General features: G+C 37.2%; 1 protein-coding gene across 1 annotated transcript in view; it reads right to left on the bottom strand.

Annotated features, from left to right (window-relative positions):
* rt (Protein O-mannosyltransferase rt) overlaps nt 1-12,178 on the bottom strand; it is a 120,698-nt gene that overhangs the window by 71,703 nt on the left and 36,817 nt on the right. Inside the window, exons 3-4 of the mRNA XM_067146380.2 lie at nt 270-394; nt 5-181 (exon numbers count right to left, since the gene is read on the bottom strand). Coding sequence (XP_067002481.2) covers nt 5-181; nt 270-394 — 302 coding nt within the window. The remainder of the gene's footprint in view (nt 1-4; nt 182-269; nt 395-12,178) is intronic.

Genomic DNA, 12,178 nt, shown 5'->3' with positions numbered 1-12,178 from the left:
TAACCACAGAGTAGGAGAAATCCTGCGAGAGCTGCTGTCCACTGAGATAATCCCATCTCCAACATTAAGTGGTATGCTGTAGGAATTAACAGGCTGCCACAGACTGCTGGGACCAGCCGCAGCGCGAATAGAGGAACTGTATCGGCATATGAGCTGCCAATGCGATCAAACTTAAACTGGCCTGGAAAAGAAATGGAAACCAGAAATTTATGAGAAGGAAAAAAACATACCATACTACTGTATGTATGCTTTCTGGGGAATATACTTACCATCAAACCCAGCCAGGTATGCTACAGCAGCGATTAACTGCTTACCAAGAGGAGGATGAGAGTCGAAAAAAAAAGTCTGCTTCATGTATAAACTAACGTACTTCCCATAATGAAGCTCATCAAACCTGGAAAATAATTAGCACAGAGATGTTAGATGTTGGGAACCACATATAAGGAGAAAGTAGTCCTTCAACACACCAGCAAAGACATACACATACTTTCCAGAACTAAGTCATATACAGAGAAACAGGGACACGAAAAAGAACACACAATAGGTTAGACACAATCACAGGTCAGGACGTCCAATCATTTCCAGACAAGGTCCATTCATTCACAATTAAACAGCAAATTTGTACTTGTTAGCCTGGTTTGACAGCTTCCCTTTCTTCTTCTTCTTCTTCTTCCAAAATCTTATCATGAATTCACTGTGTGCATTCTTCTGTCCAATGATTTGCAGTGTTCGATCTATCTTTCTCCACGAATGTGTGATTTGCAACCACAGTTCCAAAGGCTTTATGATCTCTGATGGTATCATCAGTAGCATTTACTTCTTGTAAATCCTGCTTAATTTCTTTTAACGAGTTGATCTTGACCTCCTTTGAATTGATTATATTAAATAGTTTTTAATAAATCCTTTGTTGTCCATTCTACACATGTGACCATAGAATTTCAAGCATCTCCTAAGTACGGCATCAGTACTGTTGCTGTGTACAGGCCTGTAGTCTTTCTTTTAATCCATATGCAATTTACATGAGTGGGACCACATATTTTCCTAAGAGGCCTGCTAGAGATGTAGTTTCTGAGGCATACAATGCTTCCAGTAAAACAACTGTCCTGTAGTGCACAAGTTCGGCATTACACGATATCACTCTTTTATTGTAGTGATTCTATGTTACTCTATACACTTTCTGGAGTTTGGCGGCTCTTTCTAAATTGGCTTTACTGTCTAGTCCAGATGGTAGTATGATTTCTCCAAGATTTTTGAAGGAAGACACATAAGAAATTATCCCTTATTTTGTCTGTAGTAGATATCTCCTGAGATTTTGATGTACAGTATGTTTTCCATAAAATGAGTTTTCTCATACAATATTTGGAGGCCTGTCATTGATGCCATCTCATGTAACTTCTCTATGGCCATAGGCATAATTTGGAGGTGGCAAGGGGTGGCAGCCACCCCCCCCCCCCCCACAATATTTTGAAGGAAAACAAATTTTCATAATATTACAGACATAGAAATATGTAATTTATAAGTAGACCCTACATTTTTTGTTACACTGTTTCATTTAGTTCAATGTCACAAAATGATCATTAAAAAAATTGTATGAGCTACCTACATAATGTTGATAAAAATAATGTTAAATACTGTTCAATTTTACCTCCCCCTCAATTCTAATTAAAATGTTGCTAATAAGTTGCAAAAAAGTTCTGATGGGTAGGTGCCAAATGTGGGCTGTGGCTCTATATGACTGTCTGGATGATCAGACGTTGAGACTGCCTACCATATGCGTATTTTCCAAGCAGTGCAGATGCTGTTTGGTTATGTTGTAGTGTAGTCGTGCATCTCCAGTAGTTATACATTTAACTGCTGTTCTAATTTGCTACATTCTTCAATATTTTCTTTCTTAGGTTTAATTTGTGCCAGTTTGCTTTATTTTAATTACATTTTATTTTTATGTAGAAACATTTTTTAGGTTCGACTAACACTGTTAATTTTACTTGTAAATAAATATGTATATAATATTTGTTAGATACTTTTGAAGTCACTTTGTCGGCTCTACAAGAAATTTCACGGACTGACTCTGCCAACAGTAGACAAATGCATGCAGGATTTCAAATTTGTATTAGATTTGCTTGTACTCAGAAGAGTTCTAATGCAATGTGACTCATTATGAAAGACTGTACAGTCCAGCAGTGTGCCCTACAAAGTAGTAAAATCAGTGAACAACAAGACAGGCTTCAACTAGGCTTCAAGAAAATAATTTTGATGTTCTCAACCATGTAAGTCAAGTTTTAAATGGAAGCAAAGTAGACATGGGCAGAGTAAAATGTTAGTAAATTTTACACTTTGGATAAGATACTCCTATCTGAGGTGCTGTGTTTGTTTTACCAAATGGAAGAATAAAAAAAAATATATATATATCTAAGAAAGAGCTGCAGTTTTTGTAGATGAGTATTTGAAAAGTGTGTTTGGTCTCATTTTAAAATTTTTCATTTGTTTTCTTTAAGTTCCAATGAATTAAGCAATCCGTGTGAGGCACTTTTCATGCTTACGACGTTTAAAAACATTCTTCAGGAACATGATAGCCGAGGTGAGGTTATTCTCTTTTGGCTTTTTGGCTATCGAAAGGACTATTGATGCTGCCTTTTCAAAAGAAATGAATTACTTTAATTCAAGTGGAAAGATAAGACTTCATTTTGGTTAAAAATACGATGTGATCAGAATATGTAAAATAAAGAAAAATATGTTTTGCACATGTTTTGTGTTTGATTATTGTACTTATATGGATAAAAACAGGCCAAGCAACAAATATATTTGAATTAGGTACACTTTTAATTCCGTATGAGTGTTCTTTGCTTTACAGAGGTTTAGTTATTAAATTAAAGTTATTAATATAGAACAGTAGGAATAATTTGGTGGTCGCAATTCCTATCAGCTGAATCAAAATTATGCTCATGTCTATAGCATACCTAGTTTCTTCACTAGTCTTAGTCATGATAGCTAGATCATCAGCAAAAGCTAGGCAGTTCACCTAGATTCTCAATCCCGAAGTCCCTATGTTTATACCTTCGATTACTTATCCCCATTCTCTGACGACTTTGTGTAAGTTAAACAGAACCAGGGTGAGGCCATCTCCTTGTCGAACACCTGTATGTACTTTGAAAGCTCAGATATTTCACCAAGAAATTTCACTTTATTAATATTAATGTTATTGGCTTTACATCCCACTAACTACTTTTACAGTCTTCAGAGATGCCGAGATGCCAGATTTTTGTCCCGCAGGAGTTCCTTCATGTGCCAGTAAATTTACTGAAATGAGGCTGATGTATTTCAGCACCTTCAAATACCACCGGACTGAGCAAGGATCGAACCTGCCAAGTAGGCGTCAGAAGGCTAGTCTGAGCCACTCAGATCGGCAAAGTTCTTAAGATGTTGAGTGTGTGAGAGTCTGGCCGGTAAGTTCTCTTGTCTTCTTGTCTACCCTGAGCTCTTCTAAAGTGTCAAAAAAACAGTTTGTCTGAGTTTGGGTGGACTCAGGGTATCTTACTCAAAAGTTAGAGTTAACAGACACGAAAATAGCAAGAATGATTGCTTGAACAAAGAGGTTGGAACAATGGCAGAAGGGTAGTCAGAAAGAGGAGATAAAGGCTAGTAATTAACACGACTGATAAAGCTGTATGCAAAAAACCTGCTTTGGTGGTAGGGGTCATGACGCGAATGGAGGAGGATAGGTTAAAATTGGCCCTGTCATGGAGGGTAAGGGAAGTAAAGGGAGACAAAGACGACAGTGGTATACAACTAAACAAGGCCACAGATCTAGTTACGAGTAGATGTTTGTGGAAGCAATTAGTAAACTCACATAGGCTTGCACACTGAACACTGAAAGCCATAACAGTTTATAATGAAGATGTATCTATATAGTATGTATTTATACACTAAATGGCAAAATAAATAAATTCTGAGCTTCAGATTCTCTCTAGATAAATTCTGGAGCTCTCGTCATATTCTACAGATGAGCGAGTATATTTCAGAAAATGTCCAACTCCATGGCTGTAGAGTGCATTTAGTCTAAGGGGTCCCGAGTTCGATTTCAGGCCAGGTCAGAGGTTTTAATCTTAACTGGTTAATTCCCATGGCTAGGAGGCTAGATATGGGTGTCATTTTTAGCAGTACAATTCATCACAGCTAGGGCCTCATCCTTACAGATGAGGTCACTTATAGGCATCTACTTGAAAGACCTGTACAAGGCCTCTCCGGAGGTCACACGCCATTATTATTGTTTCAGAAAGTGAATGACTGTATGTCCACCACTTGTCCCATTTCTCTACGGGTCGGGTATGAAGTGAGATGAATCTTCATAGTGAGTTTTTATGACCTGATGCCCTTCCTGATGTCAACCTCATCAGAGGAGTTAATGAGATGAAATGAATGACGGGATATATGATAGTAGGAAGAGTGAAACCCAGTTTTGGCACATAGCCTACTCCTGTCAAATGGCACCAACGTTTCTGCTCAAGGCTTAATGTCCCCATGCAAGGGACAAATAACCATCAACAGCGTCATATACCCTTAATCCATATGAAAGCTGCGGGAAGGTTTGGAATTAAATCCAGGCGGCTTTTAGCATGCAATTTAGTGATTAGAAATTGTATACCACCATCTCTCCTACACTACAGGCCAATATTCTGATGGTGAACATTATTTTTGACAAACGGGACTCGAACCAGCTAACCATGGTGTCAGGCCGGAGAGACTTGATGCCTTAACAATCGTGGCCTCCTCTTCAGAAACTCCTTGCCGAAAACCCGTTCCTCGGTGGAACAAAAAAACTGCAGCAGATATAAAATAAAATTCAGAAAATAAATTATTATTGCCATCATACAACAACAAGGAAAAGGAAAATAACATTAATTTGCACAATATATGGACATTTAATAAACATCATCAGGTATTTTGAACTATTCATGAATACCCCCTGTGGGTGGGGGGGCACAGACGAAGAATATACCCATGGTATCGAATACACCCATGGTATCCCCTGCCTGTCATAAGAGGCGACTAAAATTTCTCACAGCCCCTGTGGATGGGGAACGCAGATATTGAATACACCCCCGGTATCCCCTGCCAGTCGTAAGAGGTGACTAAAAGAGGCGACATAGGCGCGGACACGAATTGTGGTTTGGTATTATGTGCTGGAACCCCTGTGAATGGGAGGGGCTGAATATATTCACAGGTAATCCCTGCCTGTCATAGAAGGCAACTAAAAGGGTCTTGTGGACATCAGTCCCTCTTCATTTTTATTCTTTTTGTAGACCGATTCAAAATTCTTGATGTGCGTGCTGCTCGGAGAGGTTACATGTGTGACTATGCGCGAAAGTCCGCTGGTAACCCCAAGAATCCAGTTGGGTGGGAGCGCCATGTACCCGCCCAGTAGTATCCGCCTGACAACACAGGTCCCCACACAGCCGAATGCCAGAAGGACATATTTTTATTAACTGATTATAATTTTTTTAATCTATACTTATTACTCTGTACATGCTATTGCTGATTGGCCAAAGTTCACAGCACTAGCTGTCTTTACTGACACAACCAGCCGGAGCATAGACAACGATATAACATACATAACACAAGTTATTCTTGCTGCTGAGGAGTCCATTCCCTCCTCTTCAGAAACTCCTTGCCGAAAACCCGTTCCTCGGTGGAACAAAAAAACTGCAGCAGATATAAAAGAGCGTCATTGCGCTCATAAATGCTATCGTAGGCAGCCACTGTGGCCAACTTAGGAGCACTTAAAAAGCTCCAAGCTTTTGTGCGATTTCTTATTCGACAGAGTAAGAAAGCTTCATGGGAGAGATATGTGTCGTCTATGACGTCACAAACGCCACCATCTCAGGTGTGGACTAAACTTTGATGTATTTTGGGTATTCAAGGATCATCTTTAGTACCGGGAATTTCCATTGCAGGCAATATCGTCACAGATTCACCTTCTGTTGCTAATCATCCAGCCATTCATTTTGTGGATGTTTAAAGTTAAGAACTTCATTTTGGTCCGTATTGAATCTAGATTTACACTATGGATTCAGGATAATTATTTCCACCTTTTCAATACAAAAACAATGTGACATCATTAACACATCACCTATTTATTACCTTTCAAAATTGGGACCGGTTTTGGCATTATTTGTCTGCCATCATCAGCCACAGGAAACTTTGTAACAAGGCTTCAGTACAATATTAACATACATAGACATATTTACAACATAGATATATATTAAAAAAATTGACCATATTATATTACTGTTAAAATTTGGTGTACACCATGAAACTTTAAATTAAAATTGATAGCATATTTTATGCAACATATAATGACTTGTTTTCTCTATACAATCTTTTGGTTAAAGTTAAAGCTTTTGTCAGTTTCTTATAAATATTACAAAATGCTGATTGAGCTTCCAGTTAAAAAATTTCAATCTTTAAAAAGCTTTTATAACTACTAGGCGTTAAAGACAACTGTGCATTTTTGGTCAAAAATACATAGGCTGACATGCATTAAAATGAGTTCACCTAATGTCAACTTGGAAGCAGTAACCTATTTGTACTAGGTGTGGAGATATGTTACAGTATGAGTCTTTGATAAACTCTATGTCTTGCATTAATATAATTTGGTTATTAAATAACGATCAAGTAAACTGATATAAGTTCGCCTAATATTATTTTAGACCTTAATCATTATTTGTCCATTATAAAGGTCCCTTGCAGTGAAGATTTTTAGTGAGCAATACAGTTCCTCTTAGAATTGATTACAGGTTCACTCTGTTTTAGGTGGAATTTGAATTGACTGATACTCCTTGTTTTGTAATATAGTATCGTTAAACAATATTCATATACGTAATATTCCATATTTTATTCTAGTATTCTTGAAATGTAAATAGATTTGAAAGTAGACTCGTTGAACCGGAATTTCTTGGAACATTACATTCAAGGAGTTGAGGTTCTAGAAATATCTCGATCCAAGACGGACCTAGAAGAAAGGTATATATACTACGTATTAGCGTAAGAATGACTAAGTTGAGAAGACACTATTTCTATTTAAACAGAAACTCACCTCAAGCACTAAGTTGTCAAGAGTAAAGCCAGAGAGGAACTGTCTACCGGAAAAGCAGATAACAGACCGCGAGTACTAGAGGGGCGGAGCATGTTATGTAGGGGAAGGGGGATCACGGTAATGCGAGGTTATTGGTCAGGAGGGCGTGGAATACGGAGGGGATGGTAGATGAGCATATTGCGCACCATTTTGTGTACTGGTTGATTTAATGGTCTTTTTAGATTGTTAATTACTGAAATGAGTGTGTCAAACAATATCGTGGATTTTTCAGATACCTCATTCAGATTATAATTAGGGTTATAATATTGATCCAATGATATGAAACATTGTTCCGTTAAGTCAAGTAAGGGCCCTTTTCCCATTATTTCTACGACGTCAATATCATGGTTGATGTCTTGAAAACTATGTTTATAGTCATTTATGTGTTGTCCTATAGCTGAAAATCTCCTATATTTAATGGCATTGACGTGCTCATTATACCTAACCTTAAAGGATCTCCCTGTTTGTCCAATATATGTACTAGCACAGCTATTACAGTGAAATCTGTATACTCCCGATTTATCATATGGATTTGGAGCGTTGACTAGCTTAGAGTTATGAAATATGTCAAGGTTTCTATTGTTGGTTTTAAAAGAAATGTTGTTATTTTTCTTGAATATTCTTGTGATTAAATGTGAATGTTGAGTAGATTTTGGTCTAGTTATTTCTTTTTGCAGGTTAGATTTCGGTCTATGCTTGAACTTATAAATGATTCGCTCTATAAATCTACGATTGTAGCCGTTATGGGCTGCAATGCTACGTATTGTTTTTAGTTCTCTATTTAAATCTGATTTTGACATGGGAATGCTAAAAGCCCGGTGTATCATACTATTATAGGTTGCCTGCTTTTGGCTAGGTGGGTGTATGGATTCATTATGAATGGTTGTAGCGGTGTGTGTTTGTTTTCTATGGATCCTGTAATTAAAAGAATGCGGGAGCCGAGTGATGGTTAAATCTAAGAAGTTAAGGACTTTATTCTCCTCGGATTCTATTGTAAACTTAATATCTGGATCTATATTATTAAGGTGTACCAGGGTGGTGGGTGTGTCAGAAATGTGCTAGTCCATAACTATAAACGTATCATCTACGCATCTGGCCCATAAAAGAATGTTATTAAATTTCTTATCATCATCTATTTTAGTATGTTCAAGGAAATCTAAATATATATTCACCGAAATGCCAGACGCTGGTGACCCCATGGCCAGTCCATCTTATTTGTAGATTACTTTGTCAAATGTAAAGTAATTGCTATTAACTAACAGTTTAAGGATGGTCATAAAATCTGCTATTTCTAATTGACTGAGCTTGCTGTGAGTACGTAGGTTCTTTGAAATTATTGGTAGTACTTTTTCTGGTTTTATGTTTGCATACATGTTGGTGATGTTAAAGGAATGCATTGTATAATGGGGTTGCATTTTAAAGTTGTCTAGTTTTTTAACTAATTCTAGAGTGTTGATCATGGATTTGTTTGCTTGAAAAGTATAGTGCTTACTCAGGAATTGTTGTATAAATTGCGCTGTCTTGTAAAGAGGGCTCAGTCTAAAATTTACTATGGGATGTATAGGTACTCCTTGCTTATGGATTTTTGGTTGGGCTTTGACAGTGGGGAGACCAGGGTTCATATTGATCAGTCTTTTTTTTTTTTTTTTCACTATCGTTCAACAGGAAGGTTGTTTTTTTAGTATCTGTTTTAGTTGTTTTTGAATGGATTTGGTTGGGTCTTTTTCTATTATTGTAAAAGAACTGTCTGTAAAAAAGTTTTTTGTTTTGGTTATATAATCTGTTTTATAACAGTGGTGCTTCCTTTGTCTGCTTTGGTGATGATGGTTTTTGTGTCTTTAATCTTATTCTTAAGCTGTAGGATCTTTTTTCGGTTCTCGTGTTGCGTTGAATTGGTAGTATAAACCGGTGCATTTAGAATTCTGTTTAGTTGTTTCTTCGCTTCATATCTACCCTCATCCTGAGTATCAATAGGTATTTTATTGATGGCCGCTTCTGTTTCTATTACCAGTTGTTTAGCCATATTCGCTATGTTATAGTTAGGCCAATTATGCTTGGGGCCTTTGGAGAGGATAGCAATTTCTTCTTCGTCAAAGTCAGTGTTAGAGAGATTAATAAGGGGCGGTTGAAATTGAGCTAAAATTAGGTTATGCGTGTTATTAAAGGTAGCATTCCTAGACGGCCTGTTTTCTGCATTTGATTTATTGGTTAGGGTTTTGAATTTATGGACTAATGTGTACTGTTTCTGAGAAAGTATAGTGGTTAGCTTGCTGTACACTTTATCTTGAAAAATATTCCATTGTGTATTAGACAACAACGTAGTGACTTCAAGGTGGGTTTCATATAAATGATTGTTTAAAAAGGATTTTTTCTTGTATAAAAACTTTAGTTCGTTCTGCAGCCAAAGTTTGTTAGTTTTCAGGTGTACTCTTTTCTGATGTGGTAAAATATGTCGTTTGTTATTCTTCAGAAAATTTGGCATTAAGTTATTTACGATACACTTTTTAATAAAATTTATATCCTTGCCCAACTTTCCTATTTTTATTCTTAAGCTCATATATTGTTGAGCTTTAGTCTTTGCTTGGTAAGCTGTCCTATTTAAAGTTAAGAACATTTTTGGTCCGTATTGAATCTAGATTTACACTATGGATTGAGGATAATTATTTCCACCTTCTCAATACAAAAACAATGTGACATCATTAACACATCACGTATTTATTACCTTTCAAAATTGGGACCGGTTTTGGCATTATTTGTCTGCCATCATCAGCCATAGGAAACTTTGTAACAAGGCTTCAGTACAATATTAACATACATAGACATATTTACAACATAGATATATATGAAAAAATTGACCATATTCAAACATTACTGTTAAAATTTGGTGTACACCATAAAACTTTAAATTAAAATTGATAGCATATTTTATGCAACATATAATGACTTGTTTTCTCTATACAATCTTTTGGTTAAAGTTAAAGCTTTTGTCAGTTTCTTATAAATATTACAAAATGCTGATTGAGCATCCAGTTAAAAAATTTCAATCTTTAAAAAGCTTTTATAACTACTAGGTGTTAAAGACAACTGTGCATTTTTGGTCAAAAATACATAGGCTGACATGCATTAAAATGAGTTCACCTAATGTCAACTTGGAAGCAGTAACCTATTTGTACTAGGTGTGGAGATATGTTACAGTATAAGTCTTTGATAAACTCTATGTCTTGCATTAATATAATTTGGTTATTAAATAATGATCAAGTAAACTGATATAAGTTCGCCTAAATATTATTTTAGACCTTAATCATTATTTGTCCATTATAAAGGTCCCTTGCAGTGAAGATTTTTAGTGAGCAATACAGTTCCTCTTAGAATTGATTACAGGTTCACTCTGTTTTAGGTGGAATTTGAATTGACTGATACTCCTTGTTCTGTAATATAGTATCGTTAAACAATATTCATATACGTAATATTTCGTATTTTATTCTAGTATTCTTGAAATGTAAATAGATTTGAAAGTAGACTGTTGAACCGGAATTTCTTGGAACATTACATTCAAGGAGTTGAGGTTCTAGAAATATCTCGATCCAAGACGGACCTAGAAGATTTTTAGATTGTTAATTACTGAAATGAGTGTGTCAAACAATATCGTGGATCTTTCAGTCTTAAGCGACTGCAGCTATCGAGCTCGGTGAGGGCATAGTAATTCCTGTCCTCAAGCCTGACAAAAATCCTAAGTATGCAGAAAGTTACAGACCTATTTGTCTTACAAACAGTTTGTGTAAGCTAACTGAGAGGATGGTGATTCGCTGACTTGTGCGGTGCCTGGAGAAAAGACGACTTATGTCCGAGTGCCAATGTGGTTTTTGAGCCACTCGCTCTACCACTGACCACTTGGTACACCTAGAGAGTTCTATCCAGGACGCTTTTCTCCAAAAACAGCATTTGGTGGTTGTTTTCTTTGACTTATAAAAGGCCTATGACACCACATGGAGATACGGCATCCTTTCAGTCCTGTATCAATGGAATTTCCGATGTAACTTGCAGGTATTTATTGCAAATTTTTTGTCCCTCAGGGATCAGTTCTCATGAGGAAACATTGGCAATGGTTAAATCTCAGATCACGATGAAACTTAGAAAACACATTGAGGTACACGTAAAAAAGATGTCAGCATCAACTTTGGGTGCCGACATTCATCAGGGCGAAAAAGGGGCCTAAAAGTTGCTACATTTCAAGTTTCGTGTGAACAGAGATGAATACCTGCTGGCCAATGCTAAGCCTGCCTCGTGCCACACCTCTTTACCTCCTCCCATCCACCAACCTTCTGGTTGTCCGCTGCAGGTTTCCCTTCACTCCACGCCAGCCCGTCTGCTTAACTGCTAAACGGGACCGGTGCTGCACTTTACGTACGCTATCAGCCTTCTTCAAAGCTCTCCTTTGTAATTCCCACATTGTATTTGTCAGTTTACTTTTCCTGAAATGATTATGAAAACGTTTGCGACGATTCCTTAAGCGTAATGTCGTTGAGCGTGTCAAAAATTATCCTGCGCTGAAAATTAAAAACTAAAATTCCACATGCTGCGCTAAAGAACACACTTCAATCTACATTATTACGGCCTATGTTATGCAGTATGACATCACCTCATGAGCGTCAAAACCTATCTGAAAACAGCCGACTGCTTAACACTCACCCTCAACCACATCATAAAGCTGCAGCTCCCGAAAGTTCAGCGGACCTTTTTCACCGTGACTTCAGTGATTTACTTGAAGATGAAAAATAATTTTTGACACGCTCAAGGACATTACGCTTAAGGAATATTTGCAAACGTTTTCATAAACATTTCGGAAAAAGTAAACTGACAAATACAATGTGGGAATTACAAAGGAGAGCTATGAGCAAAGCTGATAGTGTATGCAAAGTGTAGCACCGGTCCCCTTCAACAGAGCTAAGCAGACAGGCAGGCGCGGTGAGAAGGGTAACCTGCGGTGGGAACCAGACGGAGGGGTGAGAGGAGGAGGTGCAGAGGTGTGGCACGAGGCAGGCTTAG

This window comes from Anabrus simplex, chromosome 4, assembly GCF_040414725.1.
Source record: "Anabrus simplex isolate iqAnaSimp1 chromosome 4, ASM4041472v1, whole genome shotgun sequence".
NCBI lineage: Eukaryota > Metazoa > Arthropoda > Insecta > Orthoptera > Tettigoniidae > Anabrus > Anabrus simplex.
The sequence above is the reverse complement of the archived record's forward strand: the minus strand, read 5'-3'. Positions and strand labels throughout refer to the sequence as shown.